Genomic DNA, 16,175 nt, shown 5'->3' with positions numbered 1-16,175 from the left:
TTCAAAGAGCAGGAACAAGCAGATCTGTAGGAGCAATCTGTAGTAATTGTGTGTTACCATAGGGTGACATCATCATGGATACATATGAAGGGCTGCAAAATTAAATTAGCTTGTGGATTTTACTTCTAAATGCTATTATTTTAACATTTATTTCTTAGATGAAATATTGGCATGACAAATTTCATAAAGTATTTCTTTTCCTAGCAAAAAAACGTGATTTATTCAAGAAATAGCAATAGACCAGTATCACAGAATCACAAAATTGTAAGGGTTGGAAAGGACCTCTGGACATCATCCAGTCCAAGCCCTCTGCCAAAGCAGGGTCATCTAAAGCAGGTGACAAAGGAACACATGCAGGGGCGTTTTAAATGTCTCGAGAGAGGGAGACTCCACAACCCCTTCAGGCAGCTGTTCCTGTGCACTGCCATCCTCAGTGTAAAGAAATTCTTCCCCTTGATGAGGTGAAACTTCCTGTGTTTCAGTTTATCGCCATTGCTCCTTCTCTTGTTTCTGGGCACCACTGAAAAGATTCTGGCACCATCTTCCTGCCACCCACCTTTGAGATATTTCCATGTATTGGTGAGATCCCCTCTCAGTCTTCTCCAGACCAAACAATCCCAGCTCCCAGATTCTCTCCTCGTGAGAAAGAAGCACCAGACCCCTGACCCCTGATGATCCTTGTGGCCCTCCACTGGACCCTCTCCAGTAGATCCTTGTCTCCCTTGTGCTGAGGAGTCCAGAACGGGACACAGCACTCCAGGTGTGGCCTCACTAGGGCTGAGCAGAGGGGGAGGATCACCTCCCTTGACCTGCTGGCCACACTCTTGCCAATGCACCCCAGGATGATATTGGCCCTCCTGGCCACTGGGACACTGATGGCTCATGGACAGCTTGTGATCCACCAGGGGCCCCAGGTCCTTTTCCACAGAGCTGCTCTGCGGGAGGTCAGCCCCAGCCTGTGCTGGCACTTGGGGCTGTTCCTCCCCAGCTGCAGGACCTGGCACCTGCCCTTGTTGAGCCTCACCAGGTTTCTCTCTGCCCAACCCTCCAGCTGATCAAGGTCCCACTGAATGGCAGCAGAGCTTTCAGGTGGATCAGCCACTGCCCCCAGTTTGGAGTCACCAGCAAACCTGCTGAGGGTGCATTTGTTTAGTGTCAACAGCAAACCTGCATTTGATCCCTTCCTCCAGGTCACTGAAAAACAAGTTGAATAAGATTGGTCCCCCGTTGGAAATACCACTGTCTGCAGGCCACCTGCTGGACTCTGCTGCTCTGACCATGATCCTCTAACCCTCTGAGTTCTGCCTTCAGCCAGTTCCTGATCCACCTCACTGCCTTTCTCTAAGGATGTTATGGGAAACAGTGTCAAAAACCTTGCTGAAGCTCAGGTAGACAACATCCACTGCTCTCTCCTTGTCGACCCATCCTGCTATGCCATCGTAGAAGTCTATCAAATTGGTCCAATCTGACTTGCCTTCAGTGAATCCATCCTTACCACTCCTGTGTTCCTGATGACCTTGTTTTCTATATGCTTTTTGATGATCTCCAGAATTATCTGTTCCATCACTTCTACAGGAACTGAGGTTGGCTGGTAGATTCCCAGGTCTCCTTGCCATTTTTGAAAACGGGAATGACATTGACCTTCCTTGAATCATCAGTCAATTCTCCCATTCTCCATGATTTTTCAAAGATGCTGGAAAGCAGCCGATCAACAAGGTCTGCTGGCTCTCTGAGCACCTGTGGGTGCATCCCATGGATTTAAGGTGTTAAGTCTGCCTAGCTGATCTCTAACCCAACTCTCAGCAGCCAAGGGGAAGCCTTCCTTTCTCCAGCCTTCCTCTCTTACTGCTGAGGTCTGCAACTCATGAGGGCTGGTCTTAACAATAAAGACAAGCAAAGAAGGCATTTCAGTAATTTTACCTTCTCTCTGTCTTCCACCACCAGAACACCCATCTGATTCTGCAGTGGCCCTGCATTTTGCCTAATCTTTCTTCTGCTGCTGATAAAATCGTAGAAGCCCTTCTTGCTGGCCCTTGCCAGACTGAGTTGCAAGTGGGTCTTGGCCTTTCTCGTTGTATCCCTCCAACTTGATGTTCCTAGAGTCCTTCCGTGTGGTCTCTCCCTTCTTCCAGGTTGCATATATTTCTTTCTTTAGTTTTACTGCAAGTTCCATGCTCATCCATGCAAGTCTCCTACTCGCTTTGCCCAGTTTCTTTGTCATGGGTATACACTAGAACTTGGAGTGCTTTTAATCAATGTTGCAAAAGCAGGTAGCAGGAACAAGTAAGAATTATGTTTCACCAGCAGCAGCAGATTAGGAAGGCAAAACCTGCATTTAGTATTCTAGTGTTCTTCCATTACTGTGCTATGGGACTGGTTCTTGATTTTTATTAGGTACATAGTTGTTTTGACAAGTGAAATGGAATTTTCTTCCTTGTTTGACCTGCTGATGCTTTTTAACATTTACAGCTATTTTTACAACATATTTGGATGAAAAGAACCAGAAAAGTTGCTGACATTTCTTTTAATTTTTCAATGTTTTTCAGGACTGCAAATTACACAGGAGTCTCATTGGTGATCTGAAAGCATTCATAGATAAATATGGGTTTGACGTACTTGTCATTTTGGCCAACTACTTGTCAGATGAGAAGCAAACAAAACAACAAATAGCAGTATACTCGGAAAATGTAGAGCTAGGCAGTCAAGTAAGTACCTGAAAAAAGAATCTGAATTTTTTCCATTTCCTGGAAAAAAAAAGTTGAGGTTTTTTTAAGTAGTGTGTATCAAGATGTTGATTAATTAAGTGAGGTCAAAACATAGCAACAGTTGACCAGCAATTGAGCAGCTATTTGAAATGGCTGCATTATTTATATGGTAAGAGAATGAAAGATTATGGTATTTATTATTGCTTCAGACCAAGCTAATTGAAAAAGGTTATAAAAAATACTGAAAGAGGCAAGATTTTTTAATTCAGTTAAAATGTTTTTTCCCCAGTTTTGACTTGGGTTTGTACTGTGAGTTATACAAATGTGTCTTTTTCAATGAGTGATAAGCAAACACCTTGTAAGTGGTAATGACCAGAACTCATATATGTATATGTTATTCCTAAAGAATTCAAGTTCTGAAATCAAAACAAATCATTATTATTGTGTACATTTGTCCAGAGCTAGGTGTGCTCCATTTTTTTAAACTATATTTGTCCCCAGATGGAAGAGACTATCTCAGTGGCAACTTTCTTGCCACTGTCTTGAAAACTTATGATTTTTGGGACAGGTGGCTAAGTTACTCCATGGTTTTCAAGACCAATATAAATGCATTTATTTATTTTACTAATATAATTATCCCAGTCTAGAAATACATTCCTAAATTAATTAATAAATTTTACTCAGATTTCTTAAGGAAACAACCAAACATTTTATTTGGATTTTCTAACAAGAAGTGAACCAAGAAGTCAAATGGTATAATTTTTGACCAACCATATGACAAATATTTTGTCTTGATCCTCTTTTGTAATACATAATCTATTTGGGGATCATAATAAGGATGATGCAGTGACATGGCCAAGCAATAGGTTAATAGGAAGAGATAGGTATGGCTGTATTACATGATAAAGTAGTCAATATGTGCCTATGTCCATGACTGCAGTAACTTCTGAAATACCCCATTTTTCAACAGATCTGCTGTGAATTAGAAGAATGTCAAAATCCTTGTTTGGAGCTGGATCCTCTAGAATGTGAATGTGACCAAATTCTCATTTATCATCAAGAAAATTCTTCGGTGACCTGTGATCAAATTCTTCTTCTAATTAAGGAAGTTATAAATAGAAGGCAACCAGAAATGGTATCAAACAGTAGAACTTCTTCTACTGAAGCTGTTGCTGGAAGTGCTCCACTTTCACAAGGATCTTCTGGTATTATGGAGTTATATGGTTCTGATGTAGAGCCACAGCCCAGTTCTGCCAATTTTATAGAAAATCCTCAAGATCTAAATGGGTCTGTGCAAGCCCACATTGATGTTAATGTAGACCTTGTGAGTCCAGACAGTGGCTTGGCTACCATTAGAAGCAGCCGGTCTTCCAAGGAGAGTTCTGTTTTTCTTAGTGATGATAGCCCTGTTGCAGAAGGTGCTGCTTCACATCACAGTCTTCTGCCTGGCTTTGATTCCTACAGCCCTATTCCTGAAGGAGCAATAGCTGAAGAGCAAAAGTCTCAGTCAGGAAGCAATAGCGATAACTTCGGTCTTTTCAATTTTGATCTAGTGCCCATGGTTACAGCTCCATCTCAGTCATCTTCTCGCTCTGTTGATTGTTCCCCAGCAGATGACTATTTTCTCAATAGTGATTCATCAGAAGGGCATCAGCTTACTCTGAAGAAAAAACTTGATGAGACAAACCTATCAGAAAATGATACAGTAAAGTATTCAACTGACTTACTTACGACAAAAATTGAGGAAGACAATCTGGCTGAATTTGATGAGAATACAGGAGAAATGTGTGAGAAAACTTCAAGTTTGATTGATTTAGTTGAAGGTGATTCTTCTTCACCAGAAGTGCTGAAATCTGCTGATTCAAGAATTCCACCAACTCCTATGAATAGTCTTGTGGATACTTCACCATTAGATAATGGGCAGCCTTTAATTTTCTCACAAGATGTCATAAAAAAAATTAATGAAATAGATGGCACAAATTACTCTCCATCTCGTGTTAGATATGGGAGCTGGTGGGATGGCTTTGATCTAGATTCCAGAAATGTTGATGCATGGAGTACAAGTGAACAGGAATCTGTATTTCAGAGTCCTGTCTTGTGGAAAGATTCTAAAGAAAATCCTTTGCTACGAGAACATAGTGATAGAAGAGCCTCAGATTCTGTGTTCCTCCAAAAACAACCAAAGCAAATGGAATATATGAAAGCAGGTCTATGGGATAATCAGTTTATAGAAGATAACTGGAACAATGAGAATCAAGAGAAAAACAGTGAACATTCCTGTTTACAAACTGCTTCTTTAGATGAGACAAAGCGAGAAGTGGAGAGCTTTACAGACCTGTGGAAGGTCAGCCAACCAACACCTGTGATGTCAGATGCATGGTGTAGCAGTGAAGGAAAAGATAGCCAGCTAGCTGGAGACTCTTACAAAATCTGGACTGAGTTTGATGAAGGAAATGCTGGTAAATCCTCAGAAAATGTATGGAACATGAGCAAACTAGATAGAGAGTTAAAATCGGTGAACATTCCTGAGGAATGGGCCATATCAAAAACTGGTTTATCACATTCTTCAGAAATCACAGTGGGCAATGAAACTGAAAATCCAGAAGTGTGGGATAAAGGAAGGTGTTATTCAATAGAAGACTGTGGCAAATCTGAAAATGCAGCTTTTGTTTTCAACAATATGCAAAATAATTCCAAGCTGAACACAGGGGAAAAAACTGTGTTTGGTGATCCTAAACATAGACCAAAACAATTTGAAAATATAGATACCTGGAATATGTATGATAAAAACATCAGAAAAGAAGTAACAGAAGTAGTGGTGCCATGGGAGGATACCTTCTTATATAAAAACTCGGATCTTAGTTCCACAAATACAGCAGAAGATTTAGTTGTTTCTCCACCAGACACCAATTATTCAACGTCTGATTCATATATATCACCTACATATGTGGAAGATGAAAGAGAAAATGAGGACAAGGATTTTGAAGAAGAAACAGTTACTGGTAAATTTATGAACACAAACTTGACTGAGTCAAAAGTACTTGAGAAATCAAGTAAGGAACCATTATCTCCTAACAATGTGCCTTTTTCAAATGCTAGAAATACCTGGAACACTCCCCTAAATAACATCGCCCAGTTACAAGAAAGAAATTCTGAAATTCCAGTTCTTTCTGCCTCTGCTAAACCTTGCCTTAATTCAGAACAAACAGCTGATGTATGTTTTTCAACTGAAACATGTAGCAGTGAAAATAACTTTCCTGTATCTGAAAGCAGAAGAGTAATACTGGCATATAATCAAACAATGAATGACTTATCACCATCACAGAATGAATTAAATACTAGACAGAGAGCAGCTGACAAGGCAGAAGCAGTGGGCACTGTAGAAGACACAAACACCTCTATGCCAACTTCAGAAAATGAGAATGGTTTGGATCTGAAAATATGTGACTTAGGGAGTGAGATGCTTAGTAAGAATGCAGCACAAGACACTGCCAGTATTGATGAAGAGCTGAGTATTGAGGATTCAGTGCAACAGCTGGACTCATGGCGTTTACAGAGTGAGCAGAGTTGTGAGGAAGGCTGGGATAATGCCACTGTCATCTCTAAGGAAGGAGAAGAATGTAAGAGAACACATGTGTCAAGTGGGCAGCAGATGATAAATGACATTTGTAATAAACCAGTGCAAGAGGACAACGAATCTTCAGATAAAACAGATTTGGAAGAAAATGAGCCAACAACTGAAGTTGCCAGCTCCCCAGAAAATCTGAGAAATAGTTTTAGTTTGGAAGCATTAATCACAGAGAATGTGTCATTTTCCAATCAAAGCAATCCAGTTAGTCAGGAAGAGAGAAAAGATGTGTTGCAGTGCAGTTTAGAATCTTCAAGTATTTCTGAAGGAGGCACAGATTATGAATTTTTTGATGACCCCTTACTACAAAATTACAATTATAGTGAAATGTCACAGCTGCTTTCTGAGGCAGCTGGAAAAGAGGGTACGGTGACAGAGGATGCAACAAGTCCCAAGATGGAAAGTGTTTCTGAAAGTTCTGATAAGGGTAGTGATAATCCTGAAAATAATTCTTCTAAATTACCTGGAAGCTCAGGTGTCTGGAATGACTCTGGAAAGAATGGTTGTGGCCAAGCCATATCAATTCCTTTGATGGATAAACCACAAGAACCTCTGGGAGAAGGGCAAGAATGTTTACATGAAGTGGCTCCTAACCATCCAGACATTTGTAATTCTGATTTAGTATATTTTAAAAATAGCTTAGAACTGATGAAGACCAATGAAAATTCTTTCACAGATGAGTTTAAGAAAAATCCTTCTGAATTTGTTAGTGTTCCTGATATTACACATACGTCTGTGATAGAAAATTCATTTTCACTTGAAATAGCTTCTGGGAGAAATGAAAACTCTGAAAATGTAGAAACTGTTACGAATCTTTGTGGAGAGCCATTTGCAGTGCTTAATGACAATTTTCTCCAAAGTGCTTGGGATTCACAGCCACATGAAGATTTGCAGTCTCCTAGAACAAGTCCTGAGGCAAGCGAAATCCTTGAAATAGCAAATACCACAAGCAGCCTTTCAAAAGATATACAGATCAAAAGCTATTTGGAAGAAGATAATATGTGGAGTAATTCAATAAATTATTATACACACTCAAGTGGAACAAGTCCTGACTTAAGTGATGATGCATCTGTGAATGTGTGGGGAGACTTTCCAGTTGCTAGTCATCATGAAAGAAGCAGGGATGTGTGGGAGATGAAAAATAATAAAAATCTTGCGGATTCTTTTAAAAAGCAGGAATTTGGGAATGAACATGAAGAAGGATTTGAAGCAAGCGGCGAAGAGAACAAAGTTCCTAAAAGCTTAGATTTTTGGAATGCCCATGTAGATGACGATACTGTATCTTCTTTATCAAGTCCTGACATAAATGAGGATTCAGAGAATTCAGAGGCATGTCCAGAAGTGATTAATGAAGATTCAGTGTGTGAAAACAAACAGCACGAAGGGGCTGAAAATGAAGAGGATTGTGATCAGTCCAATGCAACAAGTCCTGGACCTAATGAAGACAGTTTAGGTGCAAAAACTAAGGTGGGAGAGAAGGTCCTGGTAAGCACCTTTGGTGAAAATTCTGAATCAACTGAAGGCAAAAAGGTATTGCAGGAGGATGGGACTGTTGACTTTATTGATCATAATAAGACTACTCAATCTACTACAAGCCACAGTGAAACATCTGACGAAATAACTCACGTGAGTATTTTCAATGAAAAACCATATAGTGGGGAAGACTCACATTTGTATCGAATGAATGAAGATCCTGCATCAACTTCTGCTGCTGGTGATAAAGAGCATTCTTTAAAAGCTGTAGATAGGTGGAGTATGTCACTGGAAGCTGATTCAAGAACTAGTCCAAAATCCACAGTAGGAACATCTGATTTTCTAGATAATAGTTCAGAATGGCAGAGTTCACAGCCCTGTGAAGAAAAGCAATTGGAAGATCAGTATTCCGTGTCAAGTCACTCTGCAACAAATCAGCTAGGAAACAGTAAAGAGTACTCCTGTGGCTCCCCTTCACAAGATGAAGAACTAACAGAAACACATTCCACAGATACAGGTAATGATGAAAATCCACCTGCCCCCCTGTACTCTGATGAAAAAGAAAACGAAAGACTAGTACATTCTATCAATAGTGCTGATGGTCAGATAAATGAAGACACTTTACAGTTCAATCAATTTGATTCTTTCACACTGGATAAAAAAGAAAGGGAGTTGATAGAGCAGTTGTTTTCTGCAGATGAGGAAAATCAACTGACTCCACAGAACTCTTTTTCAGATGAGGAACAAGCTATACCAAATACAGCAGCTGAAGCAATCACTGTACTGGATCTACCAAGAGATGATGAGAGAAATGCAAATCTTACTCCTCAAGGACAGCAGGAGGACACCTGTGAAGGAGTGCACAACTCTGTGCCAGATGCTTTCACTGTAGAAGACTTATCTTTTGAAATGGCAGAAAAGTCAAGTCCAGAGTGGAATATATTAGTTCCCCAAACTGCATTTATCCCAGATATTTTACAGGATAACACACAAGGAAGTAATCAACAGTTTTCAGTGGAACCTGACCTGTGGACTAATGCTGAGCAGACTGTCACTTTGAAATCAGATGGTGAAAATCCTGATATTTTAAGTCACTGTGACCAAGACAATGGTTCAGAGTCATCAAGCAGTCCTGATGTGTGCCAGGAATATGGAGCTAAACATGCCTCTATCCCATCTTCTCAGATTGCTGTGGAGCCTGAAGACAGTCAGCCAATTCATAAAAGATCAAATGTGAATAAAGAGGCACATTTTGATTCAAAGTGTCAGTTGGTAATGCAGAATGAGATGCACTCTGAAAATGGTAGCCCCCAGGACTATGAACCAGTAAAGACCAATGAATTCTATCAGCTTATCTCTTCTAATCCTCAGGAGCCTCCTGAATTTGCAATTCCAGACGAATACAGTCTAGAAAATAAGATGGGTTTTGACCCTGTTGAGTCAGCTGAAAATGCCAGCGAAGTTACAAAAGTAGCATCCTTCGATGTGAAAGACACCTTCCATGGAAGTTTCACTAATGCAAGCCATCAAGGAGCACCAACTGATACTCAAATATCAGCCTCTCAAATGCATTTGCTTCCCATGGATTTCAATCATCCTGATAGGGAAGAACAAAGCTTAAAAGAAATCAGTGCCTTGGGTGAAGTTGTAAAATATTCTGATACTGACCATGCAGCAATAACTGATGTTGAGCTAGATAGGCTAGAAGAATGTGTGGGTGACTCTGATGCAGGGATAGCACATAGTATCAGGGACACCTCAGCGACTCATGTCCTGGCAGGCACATGTGGTGGAATGAACATACTGACACTGCTAGACAGTGAGGCAGCAGAAGGGAAATCAGAGCATGAACGGACACTTTTTCCCAAATCCTTTCTACCTGGTGGTAATGAAGGTAATGAATCTCATTCAAATAATCAACTGTTTGATGACACAGCAAAAGAATATGAAGCTGTAATTGAAAATTGTGTTCCTGTGTTTAAGGAAATACCTAATGACCAATCACCAACAGTGTGTACTCCACCATCCTCTGCATCTTTTGACGTTGAACCCTCTGGCAGCAGAGAGTGTGCAAACGGTGAACTCTTGTTACAGCAGCCATTTTATGACAGTGTTTCTTTGGAAAAACGATTGCCACTGCCGGCTGCTCTGGAAGGTGCAGAGGGCATCCTAATGACCGAAGACAAGGTGTCTGAGACATCCATGGAGTGTCTTGAGGAAAATCTCACCCCAGTACCATCGCCCTCCATGTCTGAAGTAACCCCCCCACATACGGATTTCTTGACAGGAAAATCTGAAACAGAAACAACCGATCCTGACTCACCACCAGGTGGAGATAGAAGATCATGTGACGGTAAGAAAATCTGCTTTCCAGGGCAAATACATAGGAGAGAGAAAAGAGGGAAGTATTTTTATGAAGTCTATGAGGAAGAGGCTTTGAGTGAAGTGTGGAGTTTGTGTGTCTCCCTAATGTACAGCACATTTATTGTAGAAAGAGCTTTAGTGTTGTTCTTTGAGATGATGCCTTGAGAGGGTACCTGGAAAAGGGGTTAGACGGAGTAAAAGGAATAAAGTAGGTATTTATTAAAAGGCCTTTGAAGCATACATCTTGGGCAGTAGAAGAGTCCGGCCGTGGCTCCACCCAAGGTGGGCCCAAGATGGACAACTGGTCAGGAGTTTTCACACTTTTATAAGTTTTGGTCCGTTTGCATATTGGGGTTAGTTGTCCAATTACAGCTTCAGGTTATGAAGTCCCGTCCTCCCAGACTGCTCTCTTCAAATTGCTGTTGTTGACACTTTTTGGGCCTGAGGCTGTAACGATGTACTTGGCTCTCAGGCTGAAAATGGATCATTTTGTCTGACTAAACTGTGAGGAGAACTTGCTAACATACGAAGTTCAGAGTCATATACTAATGCAGTACAGAATCTGGAAAATATGAAAGCTAAAACTTAAGGCATCACAGACAGATCTAAAGCTTTTAAACAGTGAAGTAGTAATATAATTTCTGTTGTTTGTACAGGGCCTAGCCTATGGGACACTGAATTGTTTGTGCCTTGGGGATGATTGCCGTGTTAATGTATAACCTTTAACAATAATGATAATGGTGATGATGTTATAAAATTCAAGTACACATTAACAGAGCACAGAAAACTGAAAAGAGCTTTATCTCACAGAACTGATTAAAGCATACTATGGTGACTAAATCAGCAATTAATAGAAATTAAAAAGAGTTTCTATTTGCCTATTCTTTTAGAAACTGGCACTGACTCCCCACTTTGTACGGAGGAAAAGCTGAGAAATTCCCATAAGAGCCCTGAACTGGAAAGTACAGACAGTAAAGAAGATGTGAGGATGCAGGTGCTCCCAGCTTCACTGGAGATGGATTACATCCTTGTTACTGAGGGAAAAAATACACCTGCAACAAATGATACCCTTGAAAGAAGCAAAATTGATTTTGCATTTCAAGAATCCCATGAAGGCTTTTCACCAGGCTCCTTGGATGCCTTTCAGGCAATATCCATTTCAAATGAAAGCAAAGATCATCTTGTTTGTGGGACTGGATGGGACACTGTTCACTTAGAAGAGAAAAATTCTTCTGCTGTGCTGGGTGGTGAAAGGAAATCACAGGAGAGCTGTGGGCAAGACGAGGGTTGGATTATATTGGGACAAAATGAAGTAAGTGACCTATCACCTGAAGAAATTTCTGCCAAGACAGAAATGCCAAAATCAGGGTCCAGACATCCTGGTGAAGAACTGCCATCTGTTGTAGCGCATGAACTGATTCTTGACACTTGGACAGAATTTCAGGTAGAAACTCCCCTTCAGAAACCTTATGAACATGAAAGCTGTTCTCCTTCAGATGGCCTGGCTGCTGAGAATGTGAGTTCGGGCATTGCAGGAGCATCAGAGTTGCAGGTAGCTGGTGGTGATAGTACATGGGAAGCAAATTCTCAACAGAGGCTTGGGAACCATGTAGCAGCAGAACAAGAAATGAAGGAGGAAACGGTTCTTCTCAACAGTGACAGAGAATTGAATCAAAAATCAGGGTAAGTAAAAATCAACCTATTTTCTTTCAAAAGTCTTCTGTTCATTTGTTACTATGTTATTGAGGTGTGTGCCATTATGAACAGATGGCAAGACTTTCAAGTCTGAAGTATGCAAAGTATTATTTAATTATCAGTGTATTACTTTCTGTAAACAGATTGTTGGTTCTTTATTGCTTGATGTAACCCACATTAAGGTTGTTTTGCAATTGACTTGAAGGTTACTTTCTTGCAGGAGTAAATCTGTCTTCCTTCTGTGAAGTCCCACTGATTGTATTACCTACCTTTAAATCTGAAACAGATATGGCCAGGCCATACAGGCCCAAGCCAGGTACTGATGATGTTGCCAGTATATGATGAGATTGTGGAGGGATTGAAGTGAAGCAGTATCTCTGCCCAATGCAAAACTGCTGAGAAGGAAAAAAGGAGGAAGTCAAGGCCCAAAGTCAGAAAAATGTGCTGCTTGTAGAGGAAAGAAAAGCATGAAGGAAAGTTGTGGTCTTTGTCATTATTTTCAAGCTGTAGTCAGATGAGAGGAGCATTTATGACTGTTGGAATTGAACTGGCGACTGAAGCAGGTTGAGTGAGTACATGTGGACCTGGTTTTGGGTGGACATGCAGTCTTTGTGCTGGCAGTATTCCTCCTGCCAAGTGACTCCCTGCTGTCATCAGATGGAGTGAGGGATGGCCCTCCTGACTCCGTTTACTGCAGTGTTTTGGAGAGGGTGCTTCTGTTGCTGACCTTTCTTCCTTTGCAAACTGCAGGCTGCCATCAAGGGAGAGGAAAATCTTCAGAAGTGTTAGCAGAAGATGAGTACTCATCAGACCTGTAGAGCCGAAGTAAACCAAAAATCGAGTGCTTGACCTTGAAACTAACCAAAGTATGGGGGGTTGGCAGAGCATTTCTGTTGCACCCAATCCTCTAAGCTTGTAAATTCCATTCCAAAAGGAAAAATAGAAATTTTGAAATTTCCTATAAAAGAGAAATCTGGGAGAAGCCAAACAAGCAAAATTTCCAAGCAGCTGTTTTGTATCCATGCTGTTGTGTGGAAGGGTGGCTTAGGATTCTGCAAATCTAGGAAAGCTAGATGTCCTTTGACTAGGAGGTGCTTTGTTTGTGAGCCCTAGAAGCCATTTTCTGATGTTAACCTCTGCAGGGTTTCACTGGGAGTTCATGAAAAACAACTAATTTCAACTAGTAAAGATGCTTTTTTGACAAACCATGCATTTCTAGTAAAAAATCGTAGAATCATGAAATGTCTACCAGTTCTGCTGACAGCCAGTAATGACTGGGACAGGAAACAGGAAGAGTTGTTTAGAGGTGCTGGCTAGTTGCAGGCTTGCAAATCTGACACAAAAAAATAATCTGTTATTTCCTCTGTCTCCCATAAAGTTTTTTAAATTAAAACCAGACAGATGCTGGCCCAGTCTAAGTCACACTGATTAATTACATGCAGGCAGCATCATAGGGATTTGACTTGTCATACTTACATTCCCATGATGTAGAGAGGGAAAGAAAACTGTAGGTATCTGATTTAGAATGATTTGTAAGTAAACCACATATTTTCGACTTGAGGTAACTTTGATGCAATAAGACTTGTGGTTAGACACCTCAGTAAGAAAATTTGAACATAGACTGGTACTAGAAAAAACATTTCTATGCCATGGATTTATAGGGGTGGGTTAACATCTTATTACAATAAATTGTTATATCCATTTTGAGAAGAGCTCTGCTGTTTTTTAGGAACTTTGGCAAATCCTGAAGTACTACTCAGCAATAGTTCACATTGGAATTTTGCATGCAGTACATTCATTATTCTTAGAACTAAGTGTATTTGCTTAGAGTAATTCCCACATTAAAATACAAAACTAGACCATGTTAATGTTCTTGTGTTTTCAGTAAAAATTTAAATGCATGATGGAATATGGTGCATCCTGCAAGAAAAAGATAAAATAATTCTTGGTATTCAATATATATGATCACTATAGCTTCTAGTTTAGTCTTTTCTCTTATCTTACTTAGAAGTTGTTTAATACTAAATGCCTTTTTAGTCAATAGCAGTGGCTATTTCTGTCCTTTACACTACTGGTGCCCAGAGAAGCAAATTAAGGAATTTATTCAGCTTTCACATTAACAATTAATTGTGGCAGCATGGAACCAGTAAAATCTATTTTGCTTTGGGTTTAAGTTTTCTTGTTAGATTTTTTTCTTGGTAAGTTGTAAACTTTAATGCAAGTTTATTCCAGCATTAATTTTATTAAAAGTAATTAATCATCTTCTGTGAGTATTTTGTGTGTAATGGAGATTGCTTTTGTGGCGTGGTTTTCCCCTCAGTTTCCCCTCTGCTTGGTAGTTGATATTCAATAAACTTGTGGTAAGCTTATATCTTCAATCAGTTAGGTAAAGACTTCAGACTTCCTAGAAGAGCAGACAGATGCATCCCTGTGCATGCCCACAGCATGATCACTGAGGCCTTAATTCCTTTGAAACCAAAGCAAATACACAAAAAAATACTACGATGAAACACATACAGGAATCATTGTTTCTAGATTATATGCCCATTTAATGAAAGCTCTTACATAAACAGCTGAAAAACTAGCAACTGACATGGTAGAAGTATGCAATTAGTAATGCTTTCTTAATGTATTTAAGACATACACTGTGACAGTTTTAAAAACAGAAGTTCCTTCTTAAAACATTACTCAGTATGCTGCTTTTGACTTTTTAGTCTGAAACTAACTAACTTTCATGGCCAATGAAATTTAAAATAAGGTGATGCAGCAGAGCTGCCAGCCTATGGGAGGTTAGTGAAGAAACACTGGTGTTACCACATAAGAGAAGAAACTAAGACTTTTCTGATTGTTGCAATACAATTTCTGGAAGGCGCCTGATGGTGCTAGTCATCAGAAGCTGAGTCTGCCAAAGATTTACATCAAAGTAGGATGTAAAGAAACTCTTTATTGTTAGGGTCGTGGGGCACTGGAACAGGTTGCCCCGGATAGCTTTGAATGCTCCATCCTTGGAAGTGTGCAGAGCCAGGCTGGAGGGGGCACTGAGCAACCTGATGTAGTGGTAAGTGTCCCTTCCACGGTCAAGTGGGTTGGAACCAGGTGATCTTTGAGATCCCTTCCAACCCAAATCATTCTGTGGTTCTATCATCTTACAAAAATAGAGAAACCTACCATTTGTAGACTCAAACCCAGCCAATGAACAGCTGAATTAGTAGTAAAAAGTTTATGAAGTCACTTACTTAGTAACTGTCTTATAATCCATTTTATATCCATATGCCCCTGTTTAGAAAATAATGAAAAAGTTCATACTTGTACTGTGCTGAAGTAGGTTCCTTTTGTAGGGGAGTAAGGGTCAGTGAAGGATGCAGTTCACATTGTTTCCTGCTTTCATCCAGCAGATGTCTGCCACTTCTTCTAATAAAAATTGCCTGTTACACAGAAAAGATATTGGAACTCTGACAGCTGAAAATTTTGAGCTTTCTGAGTTTAAGGGTGCCAACCCTCAAGTAAACACCTCATTTGACCTGAGACCTTGGAAAAGGCTTCAAAAATTGAGTGAGAGCACAGAAACAGTGTGTGTGTAGTTTGGATAGTATTGTGTGATCTCACAGGGTGAAAAAGCTTGGATTTGGGATTTTTGTATATGATGACATAAGGGAGCCAAGATGGAGCATTTTGGGTGTGGGTTAATTATCTTATTTGCACCTTCTTCTTCACGAATCTGGGTGGTTTTCTCTGGGTGAAAGATGTCTGCATTGCAGGTTTCAGGTGACCATAATTGTGTTAGAAGCATAAATAATACAGATGTCAGCTCTTTATTGGATAATTAGGACTTAAGTAGCCTTGAATAGACACCATTTTAGCTCACTTTCTCGACTTGTTAGAGAGAGCTCACATCTTGTGAGTTTGTAATAAATAAGGATAATAAGCCTCAGACTTCAAAAACAATGTCTCCTGAGTTTTATTCACCCTGACCTTGGAGCAAGAAAGAGCCTGGTATTCCAACAGAGAGGGAATTAAAGTTTTGAAACAGAAAGCATTAACAAAAACTAGAATGAAGAAGTGCCTTAAAATCTTGATGTCTGCTAGTCACTGCCCTTCATCCCAATGTCACACATAACGACTCTCAAAGGTGTTTTAAAGATGTCTGTGGCTAGAGGTGAAGTTCTTCCATCCTCTCCTGTTCTATTTCTGCAAGGAAAAGCTTCAGCAGGGAGTGAAGAATAAGGATATTTACTAGAATTAAAACACTGCAGAAAAGACACCAGCTTTTCTCAGAAATACACAAACACCAAAAGCAACAAACCCTAGAG

At 40.1% G+C, this 16,175-nt stretch overlaps 1 protein-coding gene across 1 annotated transcript in view; it reads left to right on the top strand.

The window, feature by feature from the left end:
* Positions 1-16,175, top strand: part of PRUNE2 (prune homolog 2 with BCH domain) — a 130,963-nt gene that overhangs the window by 71,677 nt on the left and 43,111 nt on the right. Inside the window, exons 7-9 of the mRNA XM_041396291.1 lie at positions 2,547-2,705; positions 3,676-10,159; positions 11,061-11,853. Of these exons, the coding sequence (XP_041252225.1) occupies positions 2,547-2,705; positions 3,676-10,159; positions 11,061-11,853 (7,436 nt within the window). The remainder of the gene's footprint in view (positions 1-2,546; positions 2,706-3,675; positions 10,160-11,060; positions 11,854-16,175) is intronic.

The sequence above is a fragment of the Onychostruthus taczanowskii genome, unplaced genomic scaffold (genome assembly GCF_017590055.1).
Source record: "Onychostruthus taczanowskii isolate IOZ18803 unplaced genomic scaffold, ASM1759005v1 scaffold129, whole genome shotgun sequence".
In the NCBI taxonomy this organism is placed as follows: domain Eukaryota; kingdom Metazoa; phylum Chordata; class Aves; order Passeriformes; family Passeridae; genus Onychostruthus; species Onychostruthus taczanowskii.
The sequence above is the reverse complement of the archived record's forward strand: the minus strand, read 5'-3'. Positions and strand labels throughout refer to the sequence as shown.